The sequence below is a fragment of the Varanus komodoensis genome, unplaced genomic scaffold (assembly GCF_004798865.1).
Source record: "Varanus komodoensis strain SLA01 unplaced genomic scaffold, ASM479886v1 scaffold17, whole genome shotgun sequence".
NCBI classification, from domain to species: domain Eukaryota; kingdom Metazoa; phylum Chordata; class Lepidosauria; order Squamata; family Varanidae; genus Varanus; species Varanus komodoensis.
Genome location: NW_025335505.1, coordinates 22,958,444 through 22,977,731, shown reverse-complemented (window position 1 = coordinate 22,977,731; position 19,288 = coordinate 22,958,444). Strand labels below are relative to the sequence as shown.

At 39.6% G+C, this 19,288-nt stretch overlaps 1 protein-coding gene across 2 annotated transcripts in view; it reads left to right on the top strand.

Moving 5' to 3' along the window:
• CDKAL1 (CDK5 regulatory subunit associated protein 1 like 1) overlaps positions 1-19,288 on the top strand; it is a 334,585-nt gene that overhangs the window by 210,706 nt on the left and 104,591 nt on the right. For both annotated transcript variants that reach the window (XM_044426357.1, XM_044426358.1), the window contains one exon: positions 389-534. In XM_044426357.1, coding sequence (XP_044282292.1) covers positions 389-534 — 146 coding nt within the window. The remainder of the gene's footprint in view (positions 1-388; positions 535-19,288) is intronic.

The window sequence follows — 19,288 nt, the reverse complement described above, 5'->3', positions numbered from 1 at the left end:
TGCATGTATGAATGATCCTTCACTGGAAGACACCACAACACTTTCCTATTGCTTTGTTTCACCCCAGATGTAGTGCTTTTCAGTAAAAGTATTTCACATATGTGGGATGCATGTGGCAAATAACCAAGTGGTATGAAATGAACTGCAGATAGGAACTAACCCATAATTCAAAGTATGTTATCCGAGGTGCCAAGCATTCTTCAGGATATTTAGCTGTATTCTTTCTGCGACTCAGTCTTCCATTATTATTAGCTGCTCTGTTGCTTGAGATGTAAGGTTACTATTGTAAATAAGAACACAATGGGCACAGCTTGAAAGATGTGTGCACTGTCGTGCAGGTTTATCTGTATGATGGTAATAAACTACTGATTTATTTTTAATATTCTAGGAAATGGCAAAAATTCTCAGCCATCCAAGAGTCTATGCCTTCCTTCATGTACCAGTTCAATCTGCCTCTGACAGTATACTCATGGACATGAAGAGAGAATATTGTGTGGCAGACTTCAAAAGGGTGGTGGATTTCCTTAAAGAGAAGTAAGTTACCTGCAGTGTCACAATTCAGACAGGGGGAAAAAGTCTTCTATCTTAGAATTTGTCTGCCCTACAGTTGCTTTGATATGGTTTGTTCAGTGAATTCCTAATGTATTTCAATTACTTTTATGCTTGAATAGTGCTATATGTATTTCATGGAGATCTTCTTTAATCCATCTTTTCAGGATAGTTGACAGTAAACGCAAACACACACACACAGCTGTGAAAACTTCAATAGCATGACTGCATAATGTAGTATAAAGTTGCTTTTTTATTTCCTGTATATGGGATAGGTTGGCTTTTGTGTGTTAATCCTAGAAATTTGCTTTAGCAAATTATGACAATCTATGGCTTTTCTTCAAAATCCTGTATGATAGTATGAAATGTTTTATTTCATACTGTATGAAATATTTTGACAAGAGTTGACGCCTATGCAAAATTAAGTTCCATTGGCTTCAACACACTCCAGAAATTCTTGTCTAAGAAATACTGGCAGTAGACAGCAATAGTCAGTTTAGACCAGGGGTCGGCGACCTGCGGCTCCGGAGCCGCACGTGGCTCTTGAACTCCTCTGCTGCAGCTCCATTGCTCAAAACTTGCGCCAGCACAGCTGCTGATCTGCGACCAAAGCTCCACTCAGGAATGCCTCGCTAGCTGGTTAAGTAAATCACTACATTCCTCTGCTATTGTGCAGGGAAAGAGTAGAACAAGCTTCCTGCAGGCTCTCATATATCCCCACTGCCCTGTTTACACTGGCACACCCCAGTGTACTACAATATTGTCACAACCTGAAATTGCTAAAATAGGCCAGACCTGTTTTAAGATGTCAGTCAGCATGGAAGCAGGACCAGCCAGCCTAAAGGTCACTACATTTCTGTTTAAGTGTCAGTCCTGTTCTGATCTTTATTGGGTTGTTTTGCAAAGCGGAAATAGGTATGCAGCTGGACACTCACTCATTCTGGGGTGGTCACAACTACCCATGCTTTAAACAATCCATGGGTTGCTGTCATGTATTTAACTGGGCCAGTAAGTTTATTTCACTCAAGCAGCCATAGCACAAAATATGCATGGAATTAATATTCAGATTTGGAGGCCACTTTTTGAGTGTGCATCAGTAATTTTCCATTTGCATTTATTGAAGAAACCAATAAAAGTTCAGTATACAAGATGCTGTAATAGAAATGTTTTTATTTTAAAAATCTATTTTCCAAGAAGCATGAGAAATGATTTCCAATGTATAGAAATAGATCAGGCTCAGTCTACAAGAGACAGAGATTTTTGGATATCTGAACATGCTCAGATCTGCATAGCTCATTTATTTTTTACTTCTGTATTGAGAAAGTCTCTATTTGTTGAACCATAACTTCTTGAAGCAGCCAACTACAACCTTCTTATATAACTATTTCCTGTAAACATCTAATCACATGCATTGCAAAAGCAATGTTACAGCAAGATGCCTGCAGTTTCTACCAATAATATGTTGTATTAGCAAAATGGGTATGTTCCAATTGCCCCCCTAATTTTCCCTTCATCTTCCACCTGGCTACAGATCAACTGCACGGCTACAAGCAAAGCATAGTCTTTGCTCAAGAGCTCAGGATGAATACTTTCTGGCACTTAGTACACTGGAAAAAACTCATGACCTACCAGATTACATCTAAATTCCATGTTTTCACTTCTCCGAAAATAATTTGTATGAAATACTTTTGAACACAGTAGTGTAGAATTGCTTTGGGGAGCTGTTCATTGCTGACCTCTGCAATTACATATATATTGCATTCGCCTGCTACTTTTAAGCAGACACCAGAAATTGAATGCAGGCAGTTAAATCAAAACACTGCATAAAAGTGAAGCATCAGATTGTTTGACTTTTCTGAGATATTCATTTGTCTAAAACATGCTGGCAAAGGTAAGTAGCACGTAGAGGTGAAGGATACCCTTGTGCAGTGCAACATGCCTGGGATGTGGTCCTTGGGTACAAGACTCTCTATTTTAGAACTAGGTCAGTAATCTGTTCATACATTTTAACTCAGCACTCCATGAGAGAGAGCAGAGTATTAATCTATTTTTTATACGGAGATCTCTTGCACAAGAGTTAAATATAGCTTGCATCTGCAATTGATATTTGTACTTTACATCATGTGGAAACTAGTGGTCATGCATGTGCCAGGCTCTTGATGGTTAAGAATTCGGAAGTTCCTTCTAAAGCAGGCAGAGAGAACAACGATGGGATCATAGCAGCAGACATAGTAACCTCAGCAACTTTCTTGCCCTCTTTGTTCATTTGCTTGCTTGCTGCAGTGCCACCAGCTCTTCCTGCTTTTCTTGGGGAAAGAAAGCATGAAGCAGCAAAGTCCCTGAGATAAAATCAGTGGCTGTTCTGGCTCCTTGTTTCCCAAGAGAAGGAGAAGGAAAGGGGGGCAACGGCAGAGCAGCCAGCCATGATAGGAACCATCAATTGATTCACAGCAGATACAACAACCATGCTTGCATTAAAAAAGAGTTCCAAGAGCTTGAAGTCCCCTTTTTTATTATATGTCTGTCCTCAGAGGATGTATTTATGCATATCAAACAGATAAATGCTATTCCTCTCTCCTTGAAAAATTCCACAGCTCTAACCTGTCTTTAGGAAATGGATTGAAATATTTGGGTTTAAGCAGGTACTAGACTTCCTGTTAGATTACGCAGATTTGTTTCTTGTATATGCTGGTGCTGTTTATTTCTGTAAGGCTTTGATTAGATTATAAATATTTTAATGTACAACATTAAGAAGTTGGAAGCCGTCTTTGTTTCACTGAAAATGGATGGGATATAAACATTCTCAAGTAATAAATATATAATACATTGATGGTGAAAGTCTACACTGGAATGAATCATTCGTGTGCAACTTTTTAATATACATTATCTCTCAAGTTTTATAAATCTAAATTTTGTTTTGTGCAATCTTTCAAACTTGGTGCATTTACTTAGAAATGCTCTAGCAGAGTTTGCCTCCCCACTAATGTTCACCATCGGCATGTACATAATATTAACAGTAGCAATTTTTGACAAACACCTTCAGATTAATTATAGTCCTTTTGCTGATCCTCCTTCATTTACAGATCACTGACCCAACAGATCGTAATGCCTTTCATATGAAGGATTCTTAATGGATTTTTAAAATATGGCTCTTCTGATAGCTCATGCACTTATAGCAGAAAAATTATCATTTTGAATGCTTGATGAAATTTTCAGAACCTTATATTTATTTAAATCTCTGCCTGACTCTGAGCTGCAGTGCCAAGCCTATAAGAATAACCTCCCTGAGCCCTGAAATACCCATGCTTGCTTTCAGGGCAACCTCCATTTAAAATGATTTTCACTGTTGTGAAGTGGTCTTAGTTAACATTTCTCTATATGTCCTTATCATCCAAAGAGGGATGGTCTATAAGGTACGGAATAGATAAGCAGCCTGCCATAGCATAAACGTTCTTAAGACTTGATGGTCTAAAATGCTCTAAAAATGTTAATACTCCAAAGGCCGCTTTGCTGGCATTATAGAATAGTAGAGTTGGAAGGGCCATGAAGGCCATCAAGTCCAACCCCCTGCTGTTGCAGGGCACCATGTTACACCATCCCACTCAGATGGCTGTCCAGTTTCCCTTGAATGTCTCTAGTGCGGGAGAGCCCACCACCTCTCCAGGCAGCTGGTTCTATTGTCATATTGCTCTGACAGTGAGGAAGCTTTTCCTCTTATTTATTTATTTATTTACTTACTTACTTACTTACTTACTTACTTACTTACTTATATTTATAGGTCACCTATAATTGCTGAGGCCTTCCTAGGTGGCTTACAATGCAAAACATACTAAGAGAGTAAAAACAATATCTAGCCTGAATCTGGGTTGTCACAGCTTGACTTGGTTATTCACCATGACATTGGAGTCAGGTGAGATCTTTGTATTTTTTCCAGCTCAATAAGTAGGTGTATTGGCTGGTGCATGGGAGTTGGAGTGATCTGTTACTAGTCCATCTCCATAATGAGGTACCCTTTCTGGGAATCTGCCAACATTTGAGTGTGTTTACCTGGTGACTGAGCAGTGAGACGGGATAGGGATTATGTTGAAGTACTGCCCACAATAGCTGTCTTCCTCCAAGATCTGATCAAGATCTGATCAGAAGTGGGGCTGGTACCTCCCAGACTGATTTTATTAGGGGCCTTCAGCATTCATTCATGCCAGTTGTGGGTGGAAGTAACTCAGGATTTTGTGGCTTCTGCAGCCAGGAGCCTGACCCTATAGATGTGGCAGGACAGATGCCTGACTTTTTGTTCTTAAAGTTCTGGCCAGAATGACAGTCACTGGGAAGGGGTTGAAAAAATGAAGCCCAATGTGAAGAGAATGTCTAGCTATTGCATATTACAGTCTGCTCAGATAAGATTCATCTGTTTCTGAAGCAGGGCAGAGGGGAACAGGTGACTTTCCAGTTTCATTAGCACCCAGGTGGTAGTGGTGACCAACAGAGCCTTTTCCGGCTTCTGTTGGTGCGCCAGTTGCATAACTATCTGGGAAAAATGGATCTGGGCAGATGATCCATGCCTGAATGCAGTGTAATGGCTGGAAATGTCAGCTAGTCAGTTTCTAGCGCTAGATGTTCAATTCAAAGTATCTATAATGCCCCAAAGGGCTGAGGCCAGAGTGCCTAAATGACTAGCTCCTCCTCTATAACCCATCCTAAAGTGTTCACTGAACAGCTGAAACCTTGCTGCATCAATGCCCCATGTCTAGAGAGGTAAATTTGGTGGGTGCACAAAACACAGTAGCACCCAAGATCTGGAACACTTTCCCCAGAGACGCTCATGGAGCCTCCTAAGCTAGCCTCCTCTGTGTTATCCTTTGGATGGCCGATGAAGTGATATGATTCCACTTAGCTTTTCATAGCTGATGCTCTGAAGTTACTATTAATCCCTAGTTTTATCAGAACATCTTTTTGCATTTTTTAATTTTAGAGACTGACTAGACAGTCCAGAAATAGACACATGCAAAATAAGCAATTGGCTTTCATAAGTCTTGACTGAAAGAAGCTCCTCTAAGTTAGTCAATTTGAGCAGGAAGCATTGCATCTTCTTTTACAGGCCTAGCAATGGCAGGTACAGTTAGGCAGGATATGATGCCATGCAAGGCAGAGACAACAAATACCAAGTGGTCCTTGGTCCTGTGCTGATATCCAAGGCCGGAATCTGCCTCCCCACTGCCCTGCAGCTCCATAGCAACTGGCCTGTTTAGAAGAGATGAGCTTCTTATGTAGCCTGTTGGCATATTCCATGGCACTTTTCCAGTTAATAATCTAAACAAAACAGTTCTTAGATCTTTCAGCTTGTTGACTTGGTTACTTACTAATCCAGGAATGTTTGGTTCTCTTATATTTATGGATATGCATATTCCTTCCTCATTAGGAGATTACTTTCCAAACTTCTGATATATGACCTTCAGCCTGTAATAAACATTTTAATGTATACTTTCTTAAATTTAGAAAAAGTCTGCTATTTGAATCCAAAAAATAACAGTACATTTTGCTGATTAACAGAATAAATTCATTGCTGAGGTCTATCCTTAAAAAACCTTTATTTTTATTTTCCAGAGATGTGGTAATTTCCAGTTATTTTGGTCAGGAGACTAGAGCAGGAACTCCAGGAAGTGGCAGAGAAGCTTCATCCATGCTTTTTTAAAGTTCTTGAGCAAATTCGACTCATATATCCACTGCTGACAACTGCTTGGGTCAGCCAGTTGAGTAGTGACCAGAAACTGTTATACCAGTTAGCCATTACTTTTGCAATACTCCTCTTTTCTTGGATCATGCATTCAGAAACACTGGCCTGTGACTTTATGCATTAATTCTAAGCACTCAGACATCAGTTTCTTCATTCCATTCATTCCAATCATTTGTTGTCTAGGCCCAGGCCTACAGGGGGTCTTTTTCTAACACCATGGAAAATACAGTGTGTACTTTGCTTAGTTTCAGTATGCAGTTCACTTTTGGTCAAGGAATGCATTTGCTTAAAATACTTAGATTTCTTCCTCCTATGTGACATTTTTTTCCCTCTGAAGCTCTCTAATATAACTGATAGTAGTCAAACCTGTTTTGTAATGGAAACTGAAATTTCTTCCTTAACTCCAGTAGAGACAGCTCTTCCCATTTGAAGTTATGTTGAAAACAAAAATATTTTGACTAATTCTTTAATCCAACCTGGTGTCCTTCAGAAATTTAGTACTTCAACTTCCATCAGCCTCAGTCAGTGGTCAAGAATTCTGAATTTTATTTCTTAAAACATCTGGAGGGGTCTATGTTGGGAAATGTTGTCTATCTCCATGTTTGAAGATGTTTGGATTTATTTGTATGGGTTGGGGTTACAATGGACTCCTCAAAGAGAGGATCACTAATGGCAAACAACATCCTCTGCAGAGAGTTTCATGTGTCCTAGACTTCACTGTCTGCCCACTTTGATGAAACCTAATACGCCTGGCCAAATTCCCTTCATTTACCATGTGTAGGGACTTTTGAGCATACAAGTATATATGGAAAGGTCTCTGTGAATGTAGAGTACTTGAAAACAACTGACTGGATGTATTGATTATTACAAATGGTGGGTTTTCAAAAAGGCTAGTTAAAAACTGACCAGCAAGATAATGTAGAAAGTTAATTTTCCTCTTCCTATGAATCTTATGTATAGATGGATCACTTTATGATGGTCACTGACCAATAAAATTTGATACAGAACCAGAACAAACCCTTATGAAAAGTACACAATAATTTATTTATTTATTTATTAAAACATTTACAGAGGAATAAAAAGGAAATGCTTACTTGCCATGTGCTTCATAATTTGTCCTGAAGATACGAGGGATTTAGACAGTTTGTCAGTAATATGAATCAGTTAAAAAGAAATCTGCGTTTCAGAGAATCCTTTTGGGAGAGTTCTTAATAAAGGAAGGATCAGCCACTCTGGGCTGCTTATGCCAAATGCAGTATAACAAGACATGACTTTGTATCTTTTGAACCTGCTTTAAAAATCTTTCTTTTATGTCCAAATAGTCAGTATATTCACATTAAAACATCTGCTCCCAACTATTCAGTGCCTGAATTATCTAATTTAAAATAAAGGATGTAGGGAGGAAGTTGTCTTTATGCACTGATAAAGGACAGCGGTTTGCAGACGTTGTATGTGGTACTCAGCTAATATTCATGATATACCTCGTATGTTCAAAGATTGTAATAGTTGATGCAAAGATAGAACAAAGGGATGGAAGGATCATTTCTTTCCCCCTGCCTGATAGGGTATCTGAGACATTCCAAGTGGCAGGACTGAGGAAGAGAGAGAACTAAATGTTTCTTCCATCTTCTCAGCCCCATGAGATATGTGTGAATGATAAGGAGGCTGCCCTTCCCTATTTCTGCTCTGCCTAACATGCCAGAGTCCCTTTGCTCACTCACGTGCTTTTCATGCATTGGACTAGCGCTTTGTAGGATCCTGATAGCAAAGGATTCAACTTCAGATGTCTGCAGTCAACACAAAGAAGTTGTGGCGGAGATTAGCTAATGCATGCAGTGTCAGGGGCCGAGCTGAAAGTGAATATACTTAGAATGTACATGAGTAGGTGTGAATAAGGCTGTCTCCATGAAGTCGGTATACTGGGAGACTGGTGTTTTTGTTGCATCTCGGTTCAGCTGTTCTTGGAAGGGAAAAGAAAAAGAGTCAGTACAGATAAGACACAATATATTACAAGTCCAAAAGATCTCAAAAGGAGAATAAACAAGATGAATGAAATTACAGGGCAGTATCCAAAGCAACCCTACCACTAATATAAACTTCTTTGACTTCATTTGAAAATAATGATAAAACATGTTTCATTTTTACAGGAATGAGGCACAGAAAGCCCTGAGATTCCCTCACCCGTCTTCTCCAGTACAGCTAGGCAGAGACATTCAGAAGCTTTCACTTCGATTTTAGATTGTTGTTAGTTGCGAGGTCGCATCCGCCCCATTGTGACCCCATGGACAACATTCCTCCCCTCCTGTCCTCCACCATCCCCCTGAGTCCACTTCAGCTCACACCAACGATTTTGTAATTTCCCAAATGTAATTTTGGGAAACTGTGGTTAGTCTTAGCTGAAACAAGGCCACTGTGTGTTGCCATGTTCTGTGCACCCAGGATGGGTTTGTCACGGTGGTTTATTTTTGGCTTACAAGCCACCATGACAACCTGTGGTCCATCCGTGTTCTTGTTTTCTCACAGTGGGTTGCTGTTCGTTGTGAGGCAAACCCAACTGCAAGGGAGACACATGGCAATAGACACAAAAGCTCCTTGCTACTCCTGCAGACCGGCTGGCAAGCGGCTGCCAACGCCAGTGAGCACAGAAGTAGCGAAGTGGCAATTCAGAGCCCCTGGTGAAGGCTCTTCTCACCAGACTCTCCCTGGCTTGATTTTTCCAGTGAAATTTGTGTGTAATTTGGGTGTGGGCAGATCATGTTCAGAATCCCATATGGCATCCTCCAAGGAGTCCTCCCAGTATGTTGGAGATGCTGCTTGTCATCGCACCTCCTTAAAAATATAAATACTATAATGTGTACAGATTGGTTTTTTCCGATCCACCCTGCCATGCTTGTGCAAATTCAATGGAGCCTATTTTAGCACAGCAGGTCCCTGGAATAGCTATTGGTGTGTACTGTGTGTGTGGCAGCAGGGAAAGGGGTTCAGTGTGGCACTGTGTGTTTCCTAGCAAGTGTACAAGGCACACATGACATGCCCACTTGCCTTCTGCTCTTTGATGTCATTCTGTGGTGGCCAAGTGCCCTCTCTAAAATCACATGGGCCCCTGGGGATCAGAACTGAGGATCAGGTGGGAGCCCCTCCCTCATGCCAGGGCATGCCTAGGGGAGGGCTCCCGCCAAATAGAAATGAATTAGCTTTGGAATTTTCCCAAACAGGCTCTGCACATGTGTGCAGAACCCATATGCGTGAATGCTCATATGGCCACTCAAAGAACAACAGTTACAAATAAGCAACCTGCCTTTACTCTCCTAGCTCTCTACTTAATGGGATGAGCCCATGTTTTAATATTATGAAAGGAGGGAAAATATCTTTCTTCATACTGTGCATAAATTTGTATACTTTTCTTAAGCATCACATATTTTCCAGGCTAAGCAGTCCCAGATGTTGTAATCTATCCTTGTAGGGAAGTTGTTTCTGCTCCTTGATCATTTTAGCTATCCTTTGCTGCACTTTTTTCAACTTTCCAACTCTTTCTTTACATGCAGTGACAAGAACTGTACTCAGTATTTCTTGTATTGTCACACAATCAGTTTATATAAAGGTAGTATCATCTTGACAACTTTATTTTCAGTTCTTTTCCTAATAATACTTAACCTAGCATTTGCCCTTCTCACAGCCATCATGCACTAGGTCAAACATTTTTATCATGATGTCTACCCCAACCCCATAGTCTTCTCTTTGGTTAGTCACTGCTAGCTCAGATTTCATCAGCTTATTCTTGAAGTCTTCATGGCCACTTCTCTACTGACTCCTAATTCCAGATTATGTATAAATAGTCCGAAAAGCACTCGTCCAGATACAGATCCCTGTGGATCTGTGTTCCTCCTTCCATTGGGATAAATTCCCATTTATTATGGTTTCTGTTTAACCAGTTATTAATCCAGAAAAGGATCCCTTAGTGAGATTTTCAAACAAAGCACTGAACAAATCTACTGCAAGATTTGTTTCATGGTCCAGAAAATGGGTAACAGAAGTCAAGACAGGGGAACCAGCATCAGGGAAACAAAACTCAAGGCAGGGCGGAATCCAAACTGAACCCTGGAGCAAGTTCTGGAGGGAAGAGCTTGCTTTTATATAGTTCTTACTGCAGGGCTCCCAGCTGGAACTCCAGCAGGGCCTGGGACCTATCTTGTGAATACTGAGGTAGATTTTCTGGTTCTGGCTACCATATGGAGTCCCAGAGCAGCCTAGATCGTGACCATTTGGAACAATGTAAATGATATTGGTTACCTGAAGGAGCGCTTACATCCATATTTGCCCAGTCGCCCCCTGAGATCGGCGGGAGAGGCCCTTCTCCGGGAGCCCTCCGTGAGAGAAATTAGGAGGGTGGCTACTCGGAGAAGGGCTTTCTCAGCGGTGGCGCCTAAGTTATGGAATGCGCTCCCCAGAGAGGTCCGCCTGGCGCCGTCGTTATTTGTTTTTCGGCGCCAGGCTAAGACCTTTTTATTTAAGCAACATTTTAAGTGCTAAATACAATTGAATTTTATCTGGCCAGGGCGGCTTATTTTATAATGTGAGTTTTAATCAAGATTATTTTATATGGATTTTAACTTGTTTTATCTATGTTGTAAGCCGCCCCGAGGCTTCGGCGAATGGGGCGGCATAAAAATGTTTTAATAAATAAATAAATAAATATTGTAGAAGATATAGACCTAAGTCTGTTGCTGGAGCTTAATACCTGCAGCTCAATATATGTTGTTGTCATTTTAAGAGATCCCCTTTCCCTTGACAGAGGGTACCATGGGATTGAGGGCATAGCAATGCTTATTGAATATGCAATTTACGAATGAGCACAACTAAAAAAAATAAGATTTCTCAGTTGGTGTGCATTGGAGTGCACCACAAACTTACATTTTGTATATACTTCTGTCAAAGGAAAATGTTTGGAGAATTTATTTATACTAATTGTTTACCATGGTGAATGTTCAAAATGTTTTAAATATAACATTTCAGGATAAACTTAGACTATAGGTATTATTTACTATGACTGCAATGTTTATGTATACTTAGGTAACTTGGCGTAGTTACCTATGTTTATATTTCTCATAATGAATGTTTACTCTATTTACATTTATATATAACACATGTTTGTTTATATTTATCTAGTTTACTATGTATGTTTGTGACAGTACAATCGCAAACATTGTACTGTAAAATGTTTCTAATTCATATTGGGCCTCTTTGGGCCTAACTACCAAGGTATGAAAAATATGTTTGCATTAATTGTTGTCTATCTTTACAACCAATACAGTGAATATGGGTACTTTATTAACAATTTTAAGATGTTGAATTGAGTAAAGAATCATCGTAGAAATTGCTGTTCATGTAATATTCAAAAGAATATCAACTGGAGGAAGTTGCCATCACATAATGCAATGGCTTCCCAGAGGTAGACAAAGTGTGATAACGCTTACTGCAGATTTATGGGACTGCGACTGGTTGCCACCCTCAAGAGTAGGCTCAAGTCAGTCTCCTCAGTCCCTTAGTGCTATCAGTCCCTTGGGGATGACTGACCCAGGATTCCTAACCTAACCTGCATTGGGTTTCTTTGCAACCCTGCTGTGTCCTTATGGGGACATGACTTAGGCCCCGGGCTTTGCCCAGCACTTTGCATATGGCCCAATCCTTCAGCCATTGCTAGCATGAAGATGTGCTAGAGGTTAGCCTTTGTGAACCCTCCCCCCTTTCCACCCCACAATGCCCAGTCTGGGCTTTGGTGCAAAAAGATTGGTTAGCGTTTGAAGCAAAAATCACAGAATGGAAAATAGGGTCAGTCGGTTTCAAAGTACAAGGAACGAGTGAGCCTACAATTGCAGTTCAGTGGCAGAGAAACAAAACGTGTCCTGGCTGTCCACTGCCCTCCAGTAAGCTGCCTCCCTAGTTCTGTGGAGACGCACATCCCACCTTTTAACATTTCCTCTGGTGCCATTATCAAGTTCTCCCTACTTGCTTGGAGACCTGCACCCCAGCACTGTTGCCAAGAAGAGCCAGGCCTCTGCATATATTTTAAGGATTTTTTTTATAATAAAGCTTTTTAAAAAGGTATGACTGTAGTTTTGTAGACATTGTAAAAGGAAAGAAAAACCTTTCCTCCAACCACCAGTATTCTATGTATGAATACTAAATTATTCTCTGCAAGCCTATCCCTATTATAGCCAAAACAGACTACCACAAACAAGAGGCAGAGCTTAGGAAACCCTGGATTTGCAAAAGTACAAAAAATATTTAGGGAGGAGAATTAAAATGGGAGGGGCAAAACAGTGAAGAATGAGCATGTGCATTGAGCAAAATGTTGACAGACTTGTGGGGTGCAGGAGGGAAGAGACAAGAAAAACTGAGAAGGAATGGAATCGAGTATCATGGAACAGGCTAGAACCTTGACTGGATTGTTCCATGTTGCAACATTTTGTTGCAGTTCTCACTTCAGGTTGCTATTGGTTTTATATGTGGCATGCTGCCTGAAATCTCCAGATTTTCATTTCCCCCAAGCCATTATGCCCACAGCTTTTAAAAGTGTACTTTAATTTCCCCAAGAGCAGTTAGATGTGCTGCTGTCTTAGTAACATGTTTCAAAACATCGACTGATTTGTAAAGTAACCACAAATGTAGTGAACCATTAAAGAGAAACATTCCAGTGACATGAACAATAAAAAGGTAAATTCATGCCTTAGGCAATCACTTTTTATTGAGTGTATACTGTTTGAAGTTGAATAGCTTCTGGCACATGTAATTATTGATAAACTAGCTGACTTGTTTTTACTCTGCTCCTTTTTCCTTGCCCCAAATGTACCGAAAAGCATTTCTCAAGAGGCAGCCTTTGCACTTGAAAAGATCCTGATTTATTTATGGTGATAACCATTTTCAGAAGCAAATATGTGAGTTGTTTGGTTGCAGCATTATTAAGGAGTCCAAAGAAAGAGAGCTGTGGCTAAGTCCTCTTGTGACACATATTTAAGCATTTAACAGACACTGGTTTCCAAAGAGCTAAAAGCAAAAGTAGTTTGACATAGAAGAATAACAGTCACACCTTCTCACTCTGAGCTGGCATTAGGGCCAAAAGTGGGCATGAGAGGAGAAATAGGTACAATATAGGACCCCTCCCTCATCCCATTGTATCCCACTCTGTAGCAGCTTGGGGGCTGAGCTGTATTTTAAACTTCAGAAAGAGTACCATAGGAAAGAGTTTTAAAATCTTCCCCTAGAACTTTAGCCCCAATCCAAATTAGAGCATGGGGCAGTGGGAGATCTCCTCATGAATATCCCACACTGAAAAAAGAAGTTCAAATATTTTAATAGTCAACTAGTGCAAAAAACCTGGTAAATGTTTGAATTTGCTGTGCACACACACTGAAAACAAATTAAGCAGAAATAGTGTTAATCCAATTAGTAATTGTGTAATGAGGAAAGCAGCAAGGGTAGATTCCTAGGACTCTTGATTCAGGCTTCTGGAATATCTAGGGAAGTTTGCTATGCCAAATTTCATATTCTATACCATATCATATTCTATACCATATCATTCTGTGGTATCCTTGAAGACGTCAGCTCTTCCTTCTGCTTATATCAACAGAACATCAGGGGTGCACATCCTTGGAGCCCCCCATTGTTGGGTGCAGGACCAGGTTCTACACATTTGTGCAAGTACACACCCCTACACAAATGTATGCAAACACTTCCCTGTAACCCGCACGCACACACCCACACAGATATACACATTTGTGAATTACCCACACAACACACACTCCACCGTACCACAGCCACGAAGCGTATACACATATATACATAGACATGCGCATACACACATACAAACATCCCTGCCTGCAGAGAATCACTTAGGAATCACTGGGAGCTGGCAGAAGCTTTTTCCTCCCCTTTCCCTGTCCCTCCACGGGGTTTGCTATTTTTCTGTGGCTTTTGCTTCTCCCTGCCACATGCAATCTCCAGTGAGATCACGGATTCTCTGTCATTGCTAGTTATAAAAGAACAACAATCTGGCAGAAGAGGTTACTAGAAAAAAGGAAAAACAAAAGCATCTCCTACCCTCCCCCACCCAGCATGGTTGCTGCTGATCAGCTGTGCTTTATGAGAATTTGGATAGGGGCCCCATGTTTTGGGGACTCACCAGGGACAACTAAGGGCTGCATGCAGAACACGGATTATGTACACCTGGTTAACATCTGTGAGTGCTTATATATTCATCTCAGCCTCTATGCTGAGAAAAAAAATTGCAGCCTCATTTCCTTGAAGTAGTTAGCAGTAATTTATATTACAACAAGCAGATGTCAGGTACCGTGATAGTTTTTAAAATCTCTACTGAATCTTTGGGCTAATGATCAAGGTTTCTTTTCTTAGTGTTCTCTCCATTTATTGGAAGCAAGATTTCAATCCTGAAATACTTACTACAATCCTAGAATGAAAGTAAGCCTTCCTGAACACATTAAAACTTACTTCTAAGTTTTACTTACTTTACCTACTTCTAAGTTAATTTGCTCAGGATTGGTCTGAAGGCTGAACTTTTTTAAGGGTCACATTATTTTGTTCATTCAAAAAAAAAAGTGCACTTGCAGATTTGTGCTTCAGATGGAATGTGTAAAACACGGACTCAAGAATCCTGCAGATGAATCCCACCTTCCTTTAAGGAATCTAAAAGGTACTACTGTTGGTCCATACACATACATTGGCACAGGTCCCCTAAATCAGTGAGACTTTTATTGTAAGAAATCACATAGTGAAAGCTTAATGGTTACAATCTTCAAAAAACCTATATCTAGTGACAATTAGTTATAGGCTTCATAAGTGATTCCACAACAGTCCAGATATTACTAATAAGTAGCAACTTGTTTCCATGTTGATCCAGGCAACTTGTTTCCCTGTTGGTATCTCTGTGGCTCATGATACAAGACAAGAGGCTGACTGATTCCTGATATCAGCCTTCCCAGGCCTTTGAAGGCATGTTTTCTACATCAAATCCGTATCTACAGATGTTTACGTCAACTTCAGAATTGTCATAACCTCAACTTACATAGGTCTAGGCCTATAATACTTAAGAGTCAAGACAATTTTAAAAGTTTAGAACTGAGAGAAGGAGACGTTGACAGCCATGACTTCTGCTTTAGTATATCTGTGCTACATGGACTTAAGCACAGAAAAGTCCAAGAGTCTGCAAACCCCCAAGAGACAAAAGTCCACCTTTTGAAGGAGAGTCCAAGTGGTGAGTGCCTCAAGATCAAATAGTAGTAAACTCCAGTGGAGAGATTTCCAGGCTGTAAAGATAAGAATGCTTCTAGCAAAGGCTGAAATGCCTGGGCACTGCCTTCCTCCTAAACAACCAATAAAGTGCATCAGTGAGTTCCCCTGCAAACAGGCAGCTCTCTTCTACTGCGTTCCTTGCCTAGGCCAGCATTAGCAGTGGGAAGCATTAAATTGCCTCTCACCTGTTTTCCCTTGAGGACATTGATGGGGATAATTCATACTAATGAAGACATCCCACAGATTCTATCCATCCATCCACATATTTATATGTCGCCTATAACTGCCAGAACAGCCTTCCTAGGCAGCTCACACAAGAGACCCAAACACTTTGGACCACTCCTAATCAGATTCTCATTACAAATTATAAGGACCAGCAATGGGTGCCTTATACAAATTATCACATTTTATCCACACACAACTCCATTGAGAAAAGTGACCCTATGAAATTTCAAATTGCCAAATTCCATTCCAGGAATGTCATGGCTTGAGTGAAGATTTAAACTTGTGTCTTTCCAATCCAAGTTTTTGTCTCTAGACACTACTACTCCAGGCCCAGTTTGTACATGAATTAACCATGCAGGCCATAGGAAACGCAACTTTAGCACCAACCTGCTATATTTTTAAAAATCTAGGCTTGAGCCTAAACGTAAAAGAATGATGATAATATTGTGGGAGATCTTTGATCAGTACCAAAAAGTAGGGTGAGATTTCTTTTACATGTTTGTACCATTCTGACTTAGTTGATAAATGTTTGCAGTCAAATAAAACAATTTAAAACTATGTAATAATTATCTCCTATGAAAGAATAAGCTGCATTTTGTGATCAAATGTTGAATGCCGAAAGGTAACTGAAAATGTGGCAAGGTCTCTGCAACTGCTGTCATGCAGCAAATGTTAAACCATTTCTCATGATCATTTCCCTGATATTGCCCTTAATATATTCAAACCTTCATTTTAATAATGACCTTTAGTGATATGAACCTTGATCCATCGAGTTGCCATTCACTTGCAACGCATCTCCAAATCCCCTTTTTATGCATTTGAAATCAACACATGCTTTCGTTGAATTTATGCATGTGTGTAGAAGGAGATGTAATTTACACACATCTGTTCAAATATGCATTTCAGATAAACTTGGTACTGGTTCTCATAATGTGGCTTGAGGTTTTGACGTGTATTATATCCCCAAAGTACACACCAGATGGTATTTATTAGAGATTTAATGGAAATGAAGTTTAAGGATGTTGAGCTTTTGTCTTAAGTCTCTCATTTTAAAGTCATAAAACAGTAATGATCTGAAGCTATAAATCTTTAATGAAGTTTTGTACAAGGTTTCATTTGTATGGGAAGTGTATACTATTTAAAGCTGAGTAAGCCTGAGCAGGGTCCCGGCTGAAATTATTCTTTGAAGGAAATCAGTGATGAAAAGTAGGTGCAAGAAGCTTTTAAGCTGTGTTTACTTGCTAAGGAACCCACCTCTAGGAGCCTGTGCTACTGCCATGGAAACCAAAAGATAGCTTATTTCACCAGCATATAGTTGAAGTCAGATAATTATGTTAGATATTTTAAATAAAACTCTATGTCATTAAGCTCGAAAGGAAAAAGCCAAAGAAAGTTGGAAAATCTTAGTTTGTCATCACGCATAAATCCGGTCTGTCCAGTCATTTTTGTTAATCATTAAGAAAAGTGTCAAAGAATAGTCTATGTTCCCTGTTTTTTAATAATGGCCATGTAGTAGTGTTTAATTTTTTTTAAGAGATAGAAGTATCATATTGTGGATACAGATCAAGAATTACCAGTATTGTGCCACCTGATAAAAGTTTTGAAGTATTGTTTTTTGGGGGATTGTATGTTTTTGATTTAAGTTTAAGGCTGCATAATTTCAGCCTCATTGCACCTAAGGTGTGGTATAGTCACTTTTACAACTTAGCAATATACTACACTGGCTGGAGATTATTATTTATTGCGATGTGGCTGTAACTATCACACTGGTTTTTACTAGTTGTAACACACATCTTCATAAGATGGATGATAAAATTCTTCTCACCACTAAGTATGATGTTAATATTGAAAGACAGCTTACCCATTGTGATAAATTATCAGTTGATAAATGACTTGCAAGATTTGTTGCACCATCAAATAAGCAATGTTGCCAGAAAGTTAAATCAGTGTTACATATAAGATAGCACCACTGATTGTAGGCAGAATTCTAGATGTTTGAGTGACATAAATTGTGATTAAAATGAAAATCTACCATTAGGGTTGTTTGCATATTTAATCTGAGGTTGCTGGAAATTTTGCCAATGCATGTGCCCTGTACAATTCAGTGAGGGCACACCACAGATTAAGTCGGATAAAAGTGACTCACCAAGAATGTAGGTGACAGAAGACTTCTGCTTGGGAATTGGCTAGCAGCATGCAACAAGGGTAGAAAAGGGAAAGAGATGAAAAATACAAGGGCAACGTATTCTGACTCAAAATCCTGGTTTGGAAAGAGGGTCATTTGAGTGGTCCATTAAGATAACTTGGTTCCACACACTTCAGTGCTTTAAAGGTCATACCAAGCACTTTTAATTGGATACTATTGATTAAGACAGGCGGCTGTATCAGAGACAGCTCTAGTAGTGTAAGATTTGTAAACAAGATATGACAGGGAAAAGCTGGCATGTGGCACAGTGGAGATGGTCTTGTGCACACTGGAAAGAATTCGTTAGTGTTTGACAACACTGTACAGAAACAATGATGACTTTTGTAAAGTTTGCAGGATAAATAGCAGTTTTAAATGCTCTACAGAGCTCTGTCATAAAATATAGAACAAGCATGTCAGACAGAAAGTGCAGCTGCATTTCAGTGCAGTGTTTCAGTGTTGCATTGAACTGAGGATGCAGTAGTTGGTCTTCTCTTTCTCAGATATGTATTGTAAATTCCCGATTCTTCTAGTGAGGGAATCACATTTAATTTTTTCATTCAAAATTGAAAGGGCACTGGAGTAATTGCATTTTCTCTTACACGGGCTACTAATTCTGTATTCCTTTTCTCCTTTTAAAATGTATTTCTATTACATGTCTGTAAGAATGTTAGGGAGAGCAGAAAGCACTTTTTAAGAATGAGGTCAGACCCGTTTCATTAGGTTTTAGTATTGAATTAAAGCTAGTCCTTCCTTGGTTTTTATTTTGTTTGGAATAACTTTGTTAGAGGAAAATGAATCTTTAATAACCATATTCTCACCAATAGGACATGCTAAGTGTGTGTGTGCGTGTGTGTATTATAAAATGACAGTCAAAGAGGAGATTGTTCTGTGGAACACATATAATGGACATTTCACTGATTTTAGCATGAGCACGACTGATATTTACCATTCATGTTCCCATAGAAACAGGGAAACACACATGCGATGGATGGCAGTGTCGTTGCTGTAGGTATTACATGCTTTCGCTGTTGCCAGCTGTGTCATTAAAATGACTGGTATAACTAACTGTATAAATTTGTTTTGTCAAATGTAATGCACTTCTTGTTAATCTTTAAGATGTAGACAGTGGTACTTACCATTCATTTTTAGACCAATAGTCTCTGTTAATTCTGTCAGGGATGCTGATCTTGCCTATATGAAGCAAGAATAGAATTTATAATTCTTCGATATTATAATTGTGGAATACATATACCTGCATGTCCTGGAAGAATTCAGAAGTACATTTAACA